The sequence below is a fragment of the Xyrauchen texanus genome, chromosome 35 (genome assembly GCF_025860055.1).
Source record: "Xyrauchen texanus isolate HMW12.3.18 chromosome 35, RBS_HiC_50CHRs, whole genome shotgun sequence".
Classification (NCBI taxonomy): domain Eukaryota; kingdom Metazoa; phylum Chordata; class Actinopteri; order Cypriniformes; family Catostomidae; genus Xyrauchen; species Xyrauchen texanus.
Genome location: NC_068310.1, coordinates 22,590,977 through 22,608,439, shown reverse-complemented (window position 1 = coordinate 22,608,439; position 17,463 = coordinate 22,590,977). Strand labels below are relative to the sequence as shown.

At 38.0% G+C, this 17,463-nt stretch overlaps 4 protein-coding genes across 5 annotated transcripts in view; 3 read left to right on the top strand and 1 right to left on the bottom strand.

The window, feature by feature from the left end:
* Positions 1-5,563, bottom strand: szrd1 (SUZ RNA binding domain containing 1). Its single transcript, XM_052106204.1, has 4 exons — positions 5,417-5,563; positions 3,722-3,771; positions 3,365-3,634; positions 1-3,265 (listed from the first exon to the last, which is right to left on the bottom strand). The coding sequence occupies exons 1-4, from the start codon at positions 5,465-5,467 to the stop codon at positions 3,154-3,156; spliced, it is 483 nt and encodes a 160-aa protein (XP_051962164.1). The 5' UTR covers positions 5,468-5,563; the 3' UTR covers positions 1-3,153.
* Positions 5,564-6,349: 786 nt separating this feature from the next.
* sult1st5 (sulfotransferase family 1, cytosolic sulfotransferase 5) lies at positions 6,350-8,183 on the top strand. The gene is made up of 7 exons (XM_052106194.1): positions 6,350-6,755; positions 6,882-7,010; positions 7,119-7,216; positions 7,299-7,425; positions 7,561-7,655; positions 7,777-7,957; positions 8,049-8,183. Exons 1-7 carry the CDS (start codon positions 6,617-6,619, stop codon positions 8,159-8,161), a joined length of 882 nt encoding a protein of 293 aa, XP_051962154.1. The 5' UTR covers positions 6,350-6,616; the 3' UTR covers positions 8,162-8,183.
* Positions 8,184-8,824: 641 nt separating this feature from the next.
* LOC127629114 (transmembrane protein 82-like) lies at positions 8,825-11,029 on the top strand. Of its 2 annotated transcripts, none has more exons than XM_052106183.1 (7): positions 8,825-8,953; positions 9,055-9,141; positions 9,341-9,413; positions 9,550-9,727; positions 9,824-10,241; positions 10,364-10,548; positions 10,753-11,029. In XM_052106183.1, the coding sequence occupies exons 2-7, from the start codon at positions 9,057-9,059 to the stop codon at positions 10,840-10,842; spliced, it is 1,029 nt and encodes a 342-aa protein (XP_051962143.1). In that variant the 5' UTR covers positions 8,825-8,953; positions 9,055-9,056; the 3' UTR covers positions 10,843-11,029. The 2 variants fall into 2 exon arrangements, with proteins under 2 accessions (XP_051962143.1, XP_051962144.1); XM_052106184.1 differs by having other exon boundaries at positions 10,718-11,029.
* A 2,451-nt stretch (positions 11,030-13,480) lies between these two features.
* Positions 13,481-17,463, top strand: part of spen (spen family transcriptional repressor) — a 39,464-nt gene continuing 35,481 nt past the window's right edge. Inside the window, exons 1-2 of the mRNA XM_052106206.1 lie at positions 13,481-13,688; positions 16,654-16,974. Coding sequence (XP_051962166.1) covers positions 13,606-13,688; positions 16,654-16,974 — 404 coding nt within the window. The 5' untranslated portion in view covers positions 13,481-13,605. The remainder of the gene's footprint in view (positions 13,689-16,653; positions 16,975-17,463) is intronic.

Sequence of the window (17,463 nt, the reverse complement as noted above, 5' to 3'; positions counted from 1 at the left end):
TGTGAAAATTATTATTCATACATTATTTAAAAAGTCTTTATTAAATGGCCATTTTGAAAAGTATTTACAGGCAGATTTCCATGTTCACAAGCAGGGCACGGTAGACCCGTCTGGTCTAATTTGATACAGCACAATGGGTGAACAATGACAAGTATTTGATTCAAGATTAAAGGGCATGTCCATGAACTGCAGGAGCATTTCAGAGACCTCTTTCCTGGAAAGTACAGGAAATAAAGGTTTAAAGAAGGGTTTAAAAAAAATGCATGGAGTTACAGTCAAGAATGGTAGCATGGCTCTTCGTATATCGACATTGTATTGCAATAGCCAGAGCAACTAGGTCAACACTCCAAATAAAGTTGTCTTGTGTACGCCACTGGTGCTATGCACACTTTTCTTAGGTTTCAATAAACATTAAATAATCTCTTATAGGATATTCTGTAATCTAGTTTTAGAGGTGTTTCCAAATGAACTGGAAGCCATACTTCATGGAAGCTTAACATTGCACCATTTTCAGATAAAAACCTTTCAACAACTTCATACTCTCATAATACCTCAAAACAATCTGAGTTCTTACATACAGTTGAAGTCAAAAGTTTACATGTATTTTGCTAAGGTGTTTCACAATTCCTCACATTTAATCATAGAAAATATTACATGTCTTAGGTCAGTTAGTATCACTACTTTATTTTAAGAATGTGAAATATCAGAATAATAGTATATAGAATTATTTATTTCAGATTGTATTTATTTCATCACATTCCCAGTGGGTCAGAAGTTTGCATACACTTTGTTAGTATTTGGTTGTATTTAAATTGTTTTACTTGGGTCAAACTTTTTGGGTAGCCTTCCAGAAGCATCTCACATGAAGTTGCTTAATTTTGAGCAATTACTCCAGATTGAACCGGTGTAACAGAGTCAGGATTGTAGGCCTCCTTGCTCTAACACACTTTTTCAGTTCTGCACACACATTTTCTATCGGACTGAGGTCAGGGCTTTGTAATGGCCACTCCAATAATTTGATGTCCTTAGGCCATTTTGCCACAACTGTGGTGGTATGCTTGGGATCATTGTCCATTTGGAAGACCCATTTCTGACCAAGCTTTAACTTCCTGGCTGATGTCTTGAGATGTTGCTTCAATATATCCACATAATCTTCCTTCTTCTTGATGCCATCTATTTTGTGAAGTGCACCAGTGCCTCCTGCAGTAAAGCAACCCACAACATAATGCTGCAACCCCCATGCTTCATGGATTCTTTGGCTTCCAAGCCTCACCCTTTTTCCTCCAAACATATTGATGGTCATTATGGCCAAACAGTTACATTTGGTTACATTAGACCAGAAGACATTTCTCCAAAAAGTAAGCCCTTCATCCCCATGTGCATTTGTAAACTGCAGTCTGGCTTTTGAGCTGCTGAGCAGCCTTGCAGGTTATGTCGATATAGGACTCATTTTACTGTAGATATAGATACTTGTCTACCTGATTCCTCCAGCATCTTCACAAGGTCCTTTGCTGTGGTTCTGGGATTGATTTGCACTATTACGCACCAAAATACATTAATCTCTAGGAGACAGAATGCATCTCCTTCCTGAGCGGTATTATGGCTGTGTGGTCCCATGGTGTATATACTGGCATACTATTGTTTGTACAGATGAACATGGTACCTTCAAGCATTTGAAAATTTCTCCAAAGAATGAATCAGACTTGTGGAGGTCCACAATTTTTTTCTGAGGTCTTGGCTGATTTCTTTTAATTTGCCCATGATGTCAAGCAAAGAGGCACTGTGTTTGAAGGTAGACCTTAAAATACATCCACAGGTACACCTCCAATTCAGTACACCTACTATCAGAAGCTAATTGTCTGAAGGCAGGACATAATTTTCTGGAATTTCACAGGCTACTTAAAAGCACAGTTAACTTAGTGTATGTAAAGTTCTGACCCACTAGTATTGTGATTGTGAAACAATCTGGCTGTAGAAAATTGTTGAAAAAAGTACTCCTATCATTCGCAAAGAAGATTTCCGAAACAACTTGCCAAAACTATAGTTTGCTAATATTAAATTAAAAGTTGTAATGACTTCAGCCTAAGTGTATGTAAACTTCTGACTTCAACTGTAAGTAAAAACAAAAGCATAGAAAAAGAAAAAATTTGACTGCAGATTTGTTGAGGAAGTGAGGCGAGGGGAGCCAGTCTTTATTCCCCTTGCATCAATTCCTTTGGTTCTTCCCAGCACAACAAATATTTACAGAAATACATTTCCATTGTATTTTAATTAAAAGAATGACTATCTTCTCAACTCATATAAAGGCATAGAAACGGTTTAAAATGTGATGTGCTGCACTCATTTAATTCTGTACTACTTTTGTTTTTATTCTTTTTTACTTTCTGTAGAAATCAGGACAGTCAGAGGAAAACCAATGAGTAAAATAACATAGGGGAAACCAATAACCGTAAACATTAAAGAACTTTCACAATACACTCACTGTTCCCTACCTGTTTAAAAACATATGGTAATTAGCGGACCAAGCCAGTAATAACCAAAATTAAAACAAAGAAAAAAAAAAAAAACACAATACAAATGCTCGGGAGGAACAGTGTGGAAGGGAGGTCTGAACAATGAGTGATATTTCTATTATTATTATTGCTGAAAGAAGCTGGTGCCTTATTACATCCTCTTGTTTGTTATAACACATCCGGCTCTGCTTTTTCACCACTTGTAGTTTTCTTCAAATGTCTTTTCAGAGGGAGTTTCACGGCTTGTTTAAATGGCGTGATAGGCTGGCTGCCTAAGCTGAGTTAAGTGAGAAAGGGAAAATTGTTCTGCATTTCTGCTTTGTTTTTCCCTATTTTCTCTTTTTATTTTGAGGGCTGGGGGCTGGACATCACAGTGAGCAGTGTCCGGAAGCGAAGTCCTCATCACAGTGTAAAAGTGAGGAATAAAACTTTCCCCATACGCTCTTCTGTGTCACGTTTCTTTTCCCCCTTTCACATTCCACACACTGGCGCATACGCCATGCTGGATTTAAGAGAGTTTTACAATTATTTGAAAAATATCTCACATCCTCTATATATTGATAAAAAATATTTGAATTTCAATCATCTTCTAGTAGCCCAATCATCGCCTCTCCCTTCCTCCCAGGAAAGGCTGCTATTCCTATCTGCGCTGGTGAAAGCCTTGTGTACCATCTGGACCTGCTGGTTGTCGAACCACATGGTTTCCTGTTCTGTTGTCCTCTGAAAGTGTATGGCTGCTTCCACGTGGGGATCTGATTAAGCATAAACAATATGTTAAAGCACCCATTCATAAATACCAAACTGACAGGGATTGTCCCAAAACTGTCTAATTAAGAGAATCAGCATTTTACCGGTCTGAATTGGGTCTCTCCTGGGGTGTTTCATCAGGAGTAGCACTGCCAAGGATTCTCTTCCTGGCTTCTGCATATTCCGCCTCTCGCTGTGCTAAGGATTTTACTTGCGGGGAGGGTCGGGACTGTGTCACAGATGAACCCAAGGAACCATTACTGGAGGGTCGCTTCAAAATACGAATCTGCGGTGGGGGTGCGGCAGGGAGTGAGTCATCCTGGATTACAATTGCTGGCCTCATTGAAGAGCGGCTTGAACTGCCACTTGAAAGTCTGATGGAGCATCAAAAAGATAATTTGGGTAAAACTGGCTCATTAAGCAAAACATGGGCTGAAAGACACAAGGATGGCCTGACATACCTCTCTTTCTGACTGATTCGAAGCTTTTCCTCTAGTCTTCTCTCCATTTCCTACATTCAAAGCAAACACAAAATAAATGTACACTCCTACTAGACACATATTGCATTAAGCAATCTTATAAAATAGTGCAGGGGGAGCTGCTTCGAGGGGCCTCTGTAGCAACAGCAAGTTTTTAATTTCAACAAAGTTATTTATATATCCTCAGCGCTGTGGCTAAATTAATAGCAGGGCTGAATTACAGTGCAGCGCTAGAGTAAGTACACAATATGAGGGCTTTTCGAATCAGAAACTTGTGGAAAAACACAGATGGTGGCAATGTTTACAATGTCGAATGGCAGGTGTGTAGATGTTCCTGGCAAATCAATATTGAAATCAAAAGAACAAGTCTAGTTTTTTTTAAGTGCCCCTGACAGTGGATATGATAAATAAAATAAAACTCATAAATGAAATGAACATATACCCGTTTCAAAAACTTTAGTGATCATGCCTATAATTTTTTTATTGTCTTTGTGCATTTGCCCAATTTATCTTTTAGCGAGAAGCTTCTAATTAATACAAAAATAAAACATTTGTGAATTGAGTCAAGAAACCGGTACAGTATAACTAGTCCATACCAATTAACCGTTACTGGTTGTGATCACATGTAAGGTTATCATAAAGCACCTCAAGATATAGTAAGCAAAAAATGAAACTAGACATGTTGTAGAGGCCACAAATGTAATATTGGAATACATTTAAGATCATTTATTATATTTCTGCCCTGTTGAACTACAGGCATTTGATAAAAGGTACATTATATATGCTTGTAACAATATCCTTGAAATTGTGTACATTAGTTTACTTGCTTATTTTAAGGCAATATTACATTCGAGGCTTAAAATAAGGCTTGGTTTATCTGAAAGAATGTTTGGAATTTGGACGAGAGCAGATCTTTAATTATAAAGTGGCAAAATCATGCCACTGCACTTACGTTTCTCTACAGATAGATGCCACTGCTTCACTTAGGAGAGCAACATCAATATAAACATTTGCCAAAGATTTGTCCCCCCCCCCTTTGTCCAGTAGTTAAAAGGTGAGATAAAATTTAAAAAAAGAGACTTCAAAGAGAACATCAAACTTCTGGTACTGTCTGTTGACTCTCTGATCTGACTACCCAGCGGTGCGGTGACACGCTACTCCGCCAACTTCAGGAAATCACTGGAATTTCAGAGTAAAAATATATTCATAAAACTCTAAACATAATAAAACTGAAGATAACTTTCTATGGCTTCCTTTATGACACCGAACAGGTCCGAGCCCGTTCGGGCAGCCATCTTTGGTTTCTTGTGCGGTGGCAAAGAAAGGGTTTCTTCCTTTTTAATCAACACAAGTTGTCCCGGCTAACAAGCATTCGTTAGCAGTTGGTCTAAGTTTCAATTTTGGTTAGAAGACAGGTTGTTTTAAATGACGCTTCACCCACAGCAACATTTAAACTGCCTCCATTTTAGGGACCGGGTTAAGACACAAATATCCCACCAGTTTGGGTCTAGTTTCCCTTAAACTGCGGCCTACTCCCCAACTCTGTAGTCACAGGCGTGACTAGCGAGCTAGCAAGAGGACAGTGGTATGATTCAGACAAATGCTCCATGCGAAGCCATTTACACTGAGAAGACAGTTTGCGCAAGCGAGGAGAAAGTTCAGCTATCACATATTTACCCCACTGTCGGCAGCCTCTTCCCAGCTTTCCGCGACCTCCTCATCATCCATGTTCCCACTCTTTGCTTACTAACTAGAGGGTTCCCTCGGTTCGCACTCTAACGCACATTTTCCCCTCTACAGCGTAAATGAGCCGTTTAGTGAGTCAAAGTGTTACACAGTACCGCCACCTACTGTATGGAGGTTTATATATAAACATTAAAAAGGCAGTCCACACAAAATAATTACTTTAAACTCAGAAATTGAAAATATGTTCATCATTATAGTTTAAGTGGTGGAAAGGGTTTAACCCTCTGGAGACAGTAAAAAATTAATTAGATTCCTGAAAAAGAAATATTGGCTTTAGTAGTCTGGAATAATCTTGAAGTGAACGCAGATTTTGTTTTAAAATATGATTAATATCTGAAAACTTTTATCCACCACAATCAGATGGTGTAGGCAAAATGCTGGTAGCCATTCTCATGTGACAAAAATAAGACCCATTCAGACCCTCGTGACTGTGTGTAAAGTGTTTTAATAATACCAGATATTTTGACATTTTAATGAAAAATATTGTTCTGATCAAACGGAGTAACCCAGAGGAAAATTCTTGATATTTGTGACAAAAATAAATAAAATAATAATATATTCACACACACACACACACACACACAACTATTAGTGCCACTTGACCTTTTATTTATTGGTGTATTTATTTTTTTCTTTCAGTTTTTCAAAAAATTATGAAACCAACATGGACACAAAACATTCGCAAAATTTTTACAAACTTGACGCATGTGTTTTAAAGTTTATTATTATTATTAACGATTTTTCATCTGTTAAACCGATCAGCCTTGATTTTGAAAGACCCGTAAACAAATGAAACCAGACGAAACACAGCTTTCACGTGTCCGGAAGCATTAGTTTTTTTTTTAGCTTCAATCATTCAAGCACGTATTGCGAACATAGGTAATACTAAATGTAGTAGTTATATATAAAAACTTAATAGCGAATATAGTTTTGTACTGCTAAATCTTTTATAATAAATTCCGGAGGTTGCCAAACTAGAAAAACTGAGGAAAGCAAATGAATTGCAGTGGTGGAACGACTGGACACTTAGCGCAAAAAAGTGTTTAATAAAAACACCTGTTACTATCTAGTGTACTTTGTGGTGACAGATTAAAGAAATACTTCTTTACAGTCAAGTTCGAATTGAAAAACATGGATGGGAAAACACGCAGCACTTTGAGTCAAGTTCAGGGTGTCCCTTTACCCGAGCGGATAGTGAAGTACTGGGCAAGAGTGGAGAAGTTCCAGGCATCTAAAGAGGATGTGCTCATTGCCACCTATCCAAAAGCAGGTAGGGCACAGGAGGGTTTTTAAAATTGTACATTCAAAATAAAATACATGATGACATTTTTCATTTTTTGAACATAATACAATTTAAATTTGATTTAATAATACTATCTAATCTGTCATGTAAAAGGCACTACCTGGACACAGGAGGTGGTGGATCAGATCCTGAATGAAGGAGATTTAGAAAAGACCAAACGCGCTCCCACACAAGTGCGCATGCCTTTTATTGAGATGACTTCTGCGGATGGGGAAAATGCTGGTGTGTTGTACAGAAACAACTGAAAAATCAACAGCAAACCTAATTACTGTATTTTCATGCAAGTTCTAATTTACATGCCTCTAATAATTTAACTGTGTAATATCTTAGGTATAACTAAACTGGAGGTCATGGATCCCCCTCGTGTAATTAAAACTCATCTTCCTATCCAACTTGTGCCACAGTCTTTCTGGGAGGCTGGTTGCAAGGTAAAAATGTATTGCTTTTGTATCATTACCACCAGGCTGTGTTGAAAATTTTTTAAATCTAATCTATAACCTTTCTTTATAGGTTATATATATGGCCCGTAATCCCAAAGACACCGTTGTGTCATATTATCATTTTGACCGCATGAATCTTTACCAGCCAGAGCCTGGCCCTTGGCAAGAATATCTGGAGAAGTTTATGACATGCCAATGTGAGTCATGCTGAGATTACACTGTTGTTTCCAGCAATTGTCTTCTTTTGAATAGTGTATAAATGGTACTCTATAGACCAATCAACTCCTACTGAAGTCCTGAATGAACTCCTAATATGTGAATAATTTTTTCAGTGGGTTGGGGTTCCTGGTATGACCATGTTAAAGGATACTGGAGGGAAAGGAATAACAAGGCAATCCTGTACATATTCTTCGAAGACATGAAAGAGGTTTTCCAGCTAAATATTCTTTTTTTCAATATTCTTTCTATTTAACCATCTTTTCAATTTGTATATACAAACAGTTTAATAACAATTTAATGATTTATAATATGTTTATAAATAATTTCAGGACCCTGTTCGTGAAGTGACCCGTATTGCTGAATTCCTCGGGCTCCAATTATCGAAGTGCACAATAGATCACATTGTAAAAATGACAACTTTTTCTGCTATGCGAGAAAACCCAATGGCAAACTACTCAACTGTCCCAGATACAATTTTTGATCGTACAGCCTCAGAGTTCATGAGAAAAGGTGATTATTTTTATTTTAAAATATATGATTGAGCAACATACTTATTATGATTTAATTGTATCTGTTCTTTTCTGGATTATTTATTTTATAGGTGAGGTTGGTGACTGGAAGAATCATTTCAGTGCACAAGAGGATGCTGTATTTGAGGACCATTACCACAAATTGATGGCTGATTGTCCTATTCCGATACGCTTCACGATATGAGAGATTAATACTGACAATATTTACAATTATTAATTTAGCCGATGCTTTTATTCAAAGCAACTCACAAATGACGACTTGGACACAAGTGAATCATCGTAATCAATCATCCCATGTGCATTTTTTAGTCCATAAATAATAATTATTAATAATAATAAATATGACTCTTGTTTTTGTATTAAGATGCAAATAATGGTTTCCAGAGAGTGAATTATGCAATTTAAAGCTCAGACATTCTCATATATACTTTTATTTTTATGCCTATTTCGACTTTGCAGGGCAACTAAATGTAATATCAATGTACTATAGCAGTTGTGGGGTGATGGATGGTAGGCTCAAAGGTTTAAAGTTTCTGCATGCAGTGTAAAGTTCAAGTGCCTTCATAAAATCTGTGGGTCTTTCATCCTGTTATGTACACATACATATTCATGTTATCAGAAAAGGAAATAATCACCACTAGAGGGCAGAAATGGAGTGTTCATTTATTTAGTTACTTTAATAGTTGCACAACTTTGACACAACTGGGTCTGGCCTCAGAAGCTTAATACCTATCTTTGATTTGTATTAATAATGTTATTGTCTAATTATGGAACTACAATAATATATTAAAAGGTTGTGCTTGTTTGAGAAAATAACTTGTACAAACACATACATTTTATTTGTACAAATGGATCAGAGCCATAAATGACCTTTGAGACTGTGCAACCAAACTTGAAAATCTCATATCAGCAACTGATAAAGGTCCTCCAGGAGTGAGGTTCTCAAACAACGCAACTGAATATAACAGAAAATAAGGTTGGTGATATTGATGATTTGGCTTGGATTTTGTTGTTTATGTGGTCTGTTTGGCTGGTATTTATGTGAACAAGTGATTTAACAATGTATCACTTTCATAGGCATGTTTTCCTTCATTTCCTGGTTTATTCCAAGTTTTCCTACTTGGTTAACACTGGGTGCTATTCCTTTACATGGTATTTTACAAGGTGAGACATTCAATGAATGATCTTTTGAACAAATGTCAAGAAAGAGTTTTAGTTTATTCGTACATTTATGTATTTTAATAATAATACTCATAAATTGACACATGAATATATATTAAAGTGATTAAAATGATCTGTTGGTATAGTTGTGTGCTGCCTACATTGTAAAATTATAGGTGTATTGTGTTTATCATAATTACAGGGCTTGTTGGTGCTTGTGGTATTTTGGTTCTTCGTAACCTTTTAAAAGTTTACTTGTTTGTCGATGCACAGAGGTAAGGATGTAAGCTGAATGAGTTATGCTCTGTTATTGAATATATTAATTGCAAAAAGACTAAAAATGCAGGTATTAGGTCTTTAGATGAGGACAACGTTGAGTTTTTGCACAAATCACTTGTCTGTTATTTCAAGTGCTTCAGATGCTGAAACAGACCATAGAAAAAAGAATAGATCAAATGATGGACTGACAGAGAAAATTCAATTCTGGATCCTTACAGTGATTCTTTCCTTTGTGGGGTCTCGTGTTGCATCACTGGTAGTTTTAGAGTTCTCTCTTCGAGCCATTTCAGCACGGATCACAGGAGCCTCAGTACGGACAAATTGATTTATGATATTGCAACTTAAATACAATTGTGCACAACTAGCCAATTCGTTCTCATTGAAAATAACTTGTTTTCTTTTTTAGGACCCAATAAGTGACCCATTATTACTGCTGCTTGTCCAATGCCAGTTCTCCTTAAGCTGTGCATTAAGCTGCAGCCTTAATTTTCTCCATGAGGAGGCACCACAAGGCTGGCTATGCCTTATTCTTGCAGTTGGACTGAGCTGGTTCTTGGCAAGCCAGTGCAGTGAACTATGGCACCATGTAAAGACTATGTATCCAATACATAGCACACAGCGCTACTGTGGACTTTGCATTGGACTCTTAACCACAGGCAGTTCAATATTAACCTGGCTCTGTAGTGTCCTAATTCTAATTTTTGGGGTATCAGGGATTGCTGCCATATCAAACATAAACCAACACTTTCTATCAACTACTGAGGCTCTGAGATTTTGGACCCCTCTTACAATCTGCTACACCCTACTGGTAGTGTATATGAATGGTAAGACAAGGGAATGGTAAGGATAAGAAAATGGGTTCAATGTAGTTTTAAAACTACATTCAAATAAGCCATAATTTGATTATTTTGGTTCTAATCATGAGCATTCATCATTGTTCTTTCAGAGCATCGACGTCAACAACCTGACCAGCAGGTTCTTCTAAATACAGTTGTTGTGCGACTGGGTGGGCTTTTTGTTTTACTCATGACAGTGGGAAGGTGGTCGGATGTAATCCATGTCCTAATCTGCTTCATTGGTGAAGCCGCATGCTTGTTTCCATCTCAAGACATTTTGGAAGCCATATCTCAGGTTAGAACTTTGCATTGCTGATCACTGCTGAACTAAGAAACAGGTGGAGATTAGAACTGTAATACCCACATGCAGCATCTATTTGTTGACCTAATTAACATTTTGTGGCACATTATTTTGAGCATTAATTAACATATTTCTGTTGTTGCATAATAATGGATATTTGCAGCAAGTTACCCATGTGCCTAAATGCCCATTAAACAGGCCAGGAAACCAGATTGGACAAAAGAAAAGGGGAAAAAACGACTGAACTTGGATGAAAACACACTTGAAGGATATAAAGGAGTAGGATAAACAGGAATTAAGACTTTTACAAGATGACATTTTCTACAAAGTACAGACATTATTTATTGAGAAAACCTTCCAGTCTGTAAAGGACCTTGGTTTGTATGAGAGAATAAAGTTCTTTATTGATGTACTATTTAATGGACCTGTGAAAATTCCCTATTTCGCATAATAAAATTTGCCGTATGGTGAATTCCGACACCTTACACCTAAATAAATTTTGTGTTTAATAAAATGTTTCTTTCATAAACTTGAGAGATTGTTCTTCTCGCAATTGTGTTCTAATACCAAATGAACGTCGTGCTTCTAATGCACGCTATTACACAAATGTATAATTACTTTGCGAGGTGAATATAAACAAAGTATTTATTTTTTCAAAAAATAATTATGTTAACATGGTATCCAAGCATTTAGTCAAAGATAAGTAGCCTATATCTAACGGTTACATACAGCCATTGCACTCACACAAAATTAGGTTAGTGACTTGTTGCCTTTTAACAATTATATTTGCAACCCTGCAAGAATTGAGTTCCGTCAATTCCATTGAAGGCCGCCAACGCTAAAAGAGAAGTTAAATTAAACTTGAACCCAAAATAGTTACTCTGAAAACAAAATGGCTGTGGAGCGTTGTATTCTTTTGTTGTGCTCAGTCATGTGCATACTAGGTCATGCTCAAAATGGCGTCATATCTCAAAGAACATTCTTTAGTTGTCCCGCGGAAACAGTTTCAACAATGATTTAAATGATTAGAACGTTCGGGAACATTGAAGGTATTAGCCGTTTGTGACCCAAAAATCATTCTGAAATTTAAACTGTACGAGTTTATTAGGCACTGCGACAGTCTTTTCTAGGAACTGTAAAGCGTTGGAAGGTTAAATTAATAAAAACACTTCTATATCTAAAGGATTACACAGTTTGTCAGATTTTTCTTTCAGTTTCGTCGTTTCCTCTTAATAAACATACACATTAGTTATTGTGTTATTGCAATATAGTAAATCAATATCTTCAATTCCTTGGAACTTTGACGTCTGTTGTTGTTTAGGAAAAACAAGAATATTGGTGTCCAAGTTATTTCCGGGGGATAAACAAATGCAAAACATAACATGCAACAACATGGATTGGGCCCAAACTCCCAAACTGCGATTTTGTATTCCCAGTGAGCAGAAAATACAATCCAAAAAGCACTGTCAATGATCACAATTTTATTAGCACTATTTAAAAAAAGGATTTAGGCGAATCCAGAATATCCCATGCGATTCCCGTGAAGACTCAAGACTGAAGTTTAAGATTATATGGCTGCTCACGACAAAACAACCTTCATCTCAGTTCAAGTTCCAGAATGTTCTGCCAGTCTCAGGGTTTGTAATTGCTCTTTGTCAAAACCCTTGTGTGGGCGTGTTGAGCGCATGCGAAACACCCATTGCGGTCTCTGTTTTGCCGCATTCTGGCGCATGCGTAGTCTGTGGATCGACACTTTCAACTCGTGCTTAGTTGGTGAATGATCATGTGTTTTTTTTAATAAGGGATTTTTTGGCAAAAGGGTTGAGGGTTGCATTACATTAGTCAGATCATCCCTAAATCATGTGTGAACTTTTATACAGTCGACTCCTGATTGCAAATAATCTGCACCTTCATTAATTATTAATCTTACATTCAATGCGAGGCTCGTGTTTTGAATAACCAATCATGTTAAATGCTTCTTGCCTTTGTGGTTGAGACTAAGAGGAAATCTCAAACTACTAATCTCCCACAAACAGAATACAGACCCAGACAGCACACGTACAACTTCTGATATCTTTTTCATCTAGAAAGCATCGCATTTTAATTAAAATCTGATAAACATCCGAAAAGGATCTGATTTGCAAACATTCTCAAATAATAAACGTCTCAAATACATCTTCTGAATTTCTTATTGACATCCGAGAGGAAACTTTTATAGACGTATTGTAGATGAGCAAACAACCTTTAAAAAGTATGTCTTAAAGATCACACACATCTAGACGTCTGGATGCTGTAAGTGTGCACAGAGGTTGTGAAGAAGTTGGACAATTATCAGTACCTCGAGGGAACAATCCAGGTCACAAAATTATTATGTAATAAATAATTTACGCACACAGTGCAAAAGTAGAGTAGCTACAAAAGGCTCTCGTGATGCCCTTTGTTTCGACCCGTCTTATTTCTTGACAAAAGTGAGACATATCCAGGCAGATTATTCCCAATGTTGGAAACACAAGTGGATGTGCAAACGTTTTATGCGTAGTTCCATAGCAACCTATGTAGATGGCTCGTACACTGTACACCTCAACACGATATTAACTTGCATTTTGACAGACCTGTTCTAAAAATAACTGAGAGCACAAGGTTGTCAAACTAGCCTACACGAAAACGAAAGCGTGGTGATGAAGCTACACCCAACATTTTATGCATTCCTACTTCTACCTCTGGACCTGAACCAGGAGATTAGTCCAACGTTAATGATGCACATTTTTAACGGATAAAGTGATACGCATTAAAATATGTCTTGTCTGTTTTGATCCGCGTGCCCATAGCATACGTCTCTTCTAATGCGCGATGTCGTCATGAACCGGAGCGCGCTCCTCGACAGCAAGTTTCAGGCTCTCTTTAGTCAACACAGCTTTCAAGTGCAAAGCGGGTCCAATCATAGGATCGAGTCAGAGGAACATCTCAGCGCCCCACTGTAAGACACATTCAGTCGGAATGGATTTAACTCCATAACGTCTTCTGTATGACCGGGGGACACAAACACGCAGTATGGTCCGGGAAACCAGACATTTATGGGTGGGGAATTTACCAGAAAATGTACGAGAGGAAAAGATTATCGAGCACTTCAAACGGTGAGTTACCATTTTCTGCGAGTGCGAGAACATCCAATGTGCTTCCTTCACGCGAGCCGTGATTAAAGTGATTCAGACCGGGACGTAGTTAAACACCTCAAATGTGTTCTACGACAACTTGTGCAACAACGCTGCAATTGAGTGTGCTCATTTTGCCTAGTACGCGGGCTAGTGAGTTAGCTTTCGAGAGTCGCTGTTGTCGCTAGGTTGCTAATTAGCACGGAGGGTCGCATATGAGCGCATAACGTATGGCTCCATAACTTTTGGCTTGTGTAAGCTTTAATTTGCGACCCAGATGGCAATGGCAGAACTTGATGCAATTTACACAAGTTGCTAGCTAGTTGCTATCCAGTATGTTTTGCTCGATGGCTACATTACTGCGAGCAAGTTGAATAGGCTAAATGGTTTCCGTATATTACTTAAAGCGAAACAGTGGTTCTTTGGTGGGTGTTGTTTGAACCCCCTCATCTCAAATGTCACAAATATCAGGCGAGCTGAGACCGTCGATGGATGTATCTACAACAAGTCAAATAATTGCAGTTTGGGAATCATTTCTTATTATACGAAGACTTTCTACAGCACCAACTTGATGTTAAGTTGTCACCCTGAAGTTTGTGTATTGCACATAGGTTCCTGTATCTCTATTGGAAACAAAATACGTTTTGAGTTTTATTGTCAATGCAATCTAGCATTATAAAACCTGCATTAACCCAATGTAACTTCCATTTTACGCGTTGTAAGAGCATCATTGCTGGCGTCACAGACCCAAGGGCTTATGATTTAATGTCAACTTCTGACCTGCATGGCTTTAGGGGCCATTCCTTGGGTGGTGTAAGTAGTGGATGGCATAACTATCATCAGATTGAAATCGAACACGATCTGTTGAGATTAAATGTGGTGAATTTGTTTTGATCTTCTGATTATAAGAGCACGTGTTCTAATGACTGATCAGCAGCAGCATGGCGAGATTTCTCTCAGCAGTGACATTGCAATAGTTCGCATATGACACTTTGTATTGACCACTAGCATATGCACGAATCTTGCCTTGGAAATATAATGAGATATAAGAAAGCAGATGTGAATGGGTTCAAATATTAGGCTCGTTTTAATAGTTTTAAAGTATATTGGTATGTATAGTCGCTCTTGTCCTACCTCAACATCAGAACCCAAATTAATGTATTAAATTGCAAAAGAGCCAAGCATATTTTATGGAGGCAAGGACTAATACGAGAGCATGCTCTTCCCTGACGTGTTTATTTTGGGGAGGAAATGTATTATGCTTGTAGAAACTATATATCCACATATGAACTATGAGGAAAGGATTTATTCGTTTTGGACTATCCGCTCTGTTGTCTACACGGCAGCCTTTTCTCCCTAAGCTTTGGGTCAGTCACCTTTTGAACACACTAATTTGAAAAGGAACAGTAATGTGAATACATAGATGCATTCAGAAATCTTCCATTTAAAATGTTATTTTGATAGAAGTAGCTACACAAAATTTTCGTCGCGAGCGCGCGTGTAAGTCAACGGTGTACGGCGACCGTCAAAGCTCAGGTCAGTGCGGTGGAGGTTGTTATTGAAGATGAGGACGGGAGAATGAATAAGCAAATGTGAATAGGTTTGTAAAATGGCGACGGAGTTTGTGTAGTGAGTGTGAGAACTGGTGTGTCAGCCAGCTGCTCACTTAGAGCAGAAAGCGGCGGGGTGAGCTGGCTGCACCCACTTCTGTTTCTATTATTGTTTGCAACTCAGTTTCACGTTATCGCCAACCGATGCTTGCCCGGTCTTTTAACTCTCATGTAAGCCCGTCATATCAACAGTCTTAAAGCAATAGTCCACCCAAAAAAGAAAGAAAGTTCTCTCATCATTTACTCGCCTTCATTCCATCCAAAGATGTGCTTGGCTTTCTTCTGCAGAACGTAAATGCAAATTTTAGAAGAATATTTCACCTCTGTAGCTCAACACATTGCCAAATGAATGGTTTAACTTTGAAGCTCCAAAATGCAAAAGAGCAGCATAAAAGTAATCCATATGACTGCATGGGTTAAATCTACATCATCTGAAGTGATGTAATAGGTATGGGTGTGAAGCGGATCAATATTTAAGTCCTTTTTTAATATAAATCTCCACCGTTGACCAGCCTCGACCAGTAGGTGACGATATCCACTCTGATTTAATCACTAGAGACTTATGGATTACATTTTATGATGCCTTAATATGCTTTTTGGTGCTTCAAATTCTAGTCACCATTCACTTGCATTGGATGAACCTACAAAACTGATATAATAAAAAAATAAAAAAACTTTGTGTAGACAAAGAATCTTCATTCTGTAGACAAAACAAAGTCATACACATCTGGGATGGCTTGAGGGTAAGTAAATATTGGGTGAAATATTCATTTAAGAGGTACATGTACATTATGGTTATGACACTATATAGGCCTAAACCTGAATGTTATGGGCTTTACAGGAATCAGGAAAGGTCATCAAACATGCCCTGATGAGGTACATAGAGCTAATATTATCCACCTATAAGATTTGAGGTTTCAAGCCTGTGTTGCTTGACCGACTGTAGTTAAGTTGCCTGGTTACAGCTTGGCTGAATAATGCCATCCATGCACACAAAGAGAGAGAAACACGTAATGGCCACATTGGTTATATTATCACGTTATTTTTAATTCTGTGGTGCACTGGAAGCAAGTTATTAAAATCAGATTACATAAAGTTGATGCTTGGCATACAATTGATGCTACTCCTAGAGTAGTATGTCTTTGTGTGATGATGCTGAAGGGAGGTTATTATTTGAATAGTCTTCCTTACATATTGCACCAAAGACTGGCACACACGTTTCTAATCTGTCTGTGTTGGTTGGTTGGTAATATTAATTATGGTTATTAATATCAGAATAATTGAGTAAAAGTATTTGAATAGGCTGCTAGTAATTTGTTTGTTGCTTTTTTCAATAGATATGGACGTGTGGAGAGTGTCAAGGTCCTTCCAAAACGTGGATCAGAGGGTGGAGTGGCAGCTTTTGTGGATTTTGTGGACATTAAGAGTGCTCAGAAAGCTCATAAGTCTATCAACAAGATGGGGGACAGGGACCTACGCACTGATTACAATGAGCCAGGAACTATCCCCAGTGCGGCTAGAGGCCTGGATGATAGCCTGTCCATAGCCACTCATGGGCGGGATGTTTCAGGGTTCACAAGGGGGGCGGGGGGCCCAGTGTATGGGCCTCCTGTGTCACTGCACAGCAGAGAGGGACGCTTTGAACGCAGACTAGACGGGTAAGTGGACATAGTTTTTTTAAAGGCAGGGGGACCATTCGTTTCTTGTAACTCATCTCTCCCTCCCAATTATTTCCGTCATTAATGGTCTAATGTATTGTTTTGGGAGCAAGGGCACAAGGGAAATTAAGTAACACACTGGAGGGTGGTAATTTAGGCATCACGCTTTGATGGTTGATGTCTGTCTTCATCACTCACCGAGTAAATCAAGATGGTTGAAGTTTATAAAAGCATGTTGAACATGCATAGAAATTCATACTGAATATGTAAAGCTTAGCGTGCCTCTGCATGGGGATTTTCTCTGAAGTATAATTCTCTTGAGTTGGATATCATTGCAAAGAGAATCCATGTTTTGGATATCAAAATATTCTGGGATTTCTGCAAGCGAGAGAAAATCTATGACCGTGACCATACGTGGAATTGCCCTATTCTGGAATACTGAACAGCCCAAGGTGGATTAATGTCTTACTACATGTCTTTTTTGTTATT

Excerpts from the sequence above, each read along its gene's own strand:
- szrd1 (XM_052106204.1), bottom strand. The coding sequence starts at position 5,467 with ATGGATGATGAGGAGGTCGCGGAAAGCTGGGAAGAGGCTGCCGACAGT. Across the intron at positions 3,772-5,416 it reads AAGAGGCTGCCGACAGTGGG|GAAATGGAGAGAAGACTAGA; the intron begins GTAAATATGTGA and ends CTTTGAATGTAG. Across the intron at positions 3,266-3,364 it reads GAGAGACCCAATTCAGACCG|ATCCCCACGTGGAAGCAGCC; the intron begins GTAAAATGCTGA and ends ATGCTTAATCAG.
- sult1st5 (XM_052106194.1), top strand. The coding sequence starts at position 6,617 with ATGGATGGGAAAACACGCAGCACTTTGAGTCAAGTTCAGGGTGTCCCT. Across the intron at positions 7,011-7,118 it reads TGCGGATGGGGAAAATGCTG|GTATAACTAAACTGGAGGTC; the intron begins GTGTGTTGTACA and ends GTAATATCTTAG. Across the intron at positions 7,656-7,776 it reads TCTTCGAAGACATGAAAGAG|GACCCTGTTCGTGAAGTGAC; the intron begins GTTTTCCAGCTA and ends AAATAATTTCAG.
- LOC127629114 (XM_052106183.1), top strand. The coding sequence starts at position 9,057 with ATGTTTTCCTTCATTTCCTGGTTTATTCCAAGTTTTCCTACTTGGTTA. Across the intron at positions 9,728-9,823 it reads CACGGATCACAGGAGCCTCA|GACCCAATAAGTGACCCATT; the intron begins GTACGGACAAAT and ends TTTCTTTTTTAG. Across the intron at positions 10,549-10,752 it reads TTTTGGAAGCCATATCTCAG|GCCAGGAAACCAGATTGGAC; the intron begins GTTAGAACTTTG and ends CCCATTAAACAG.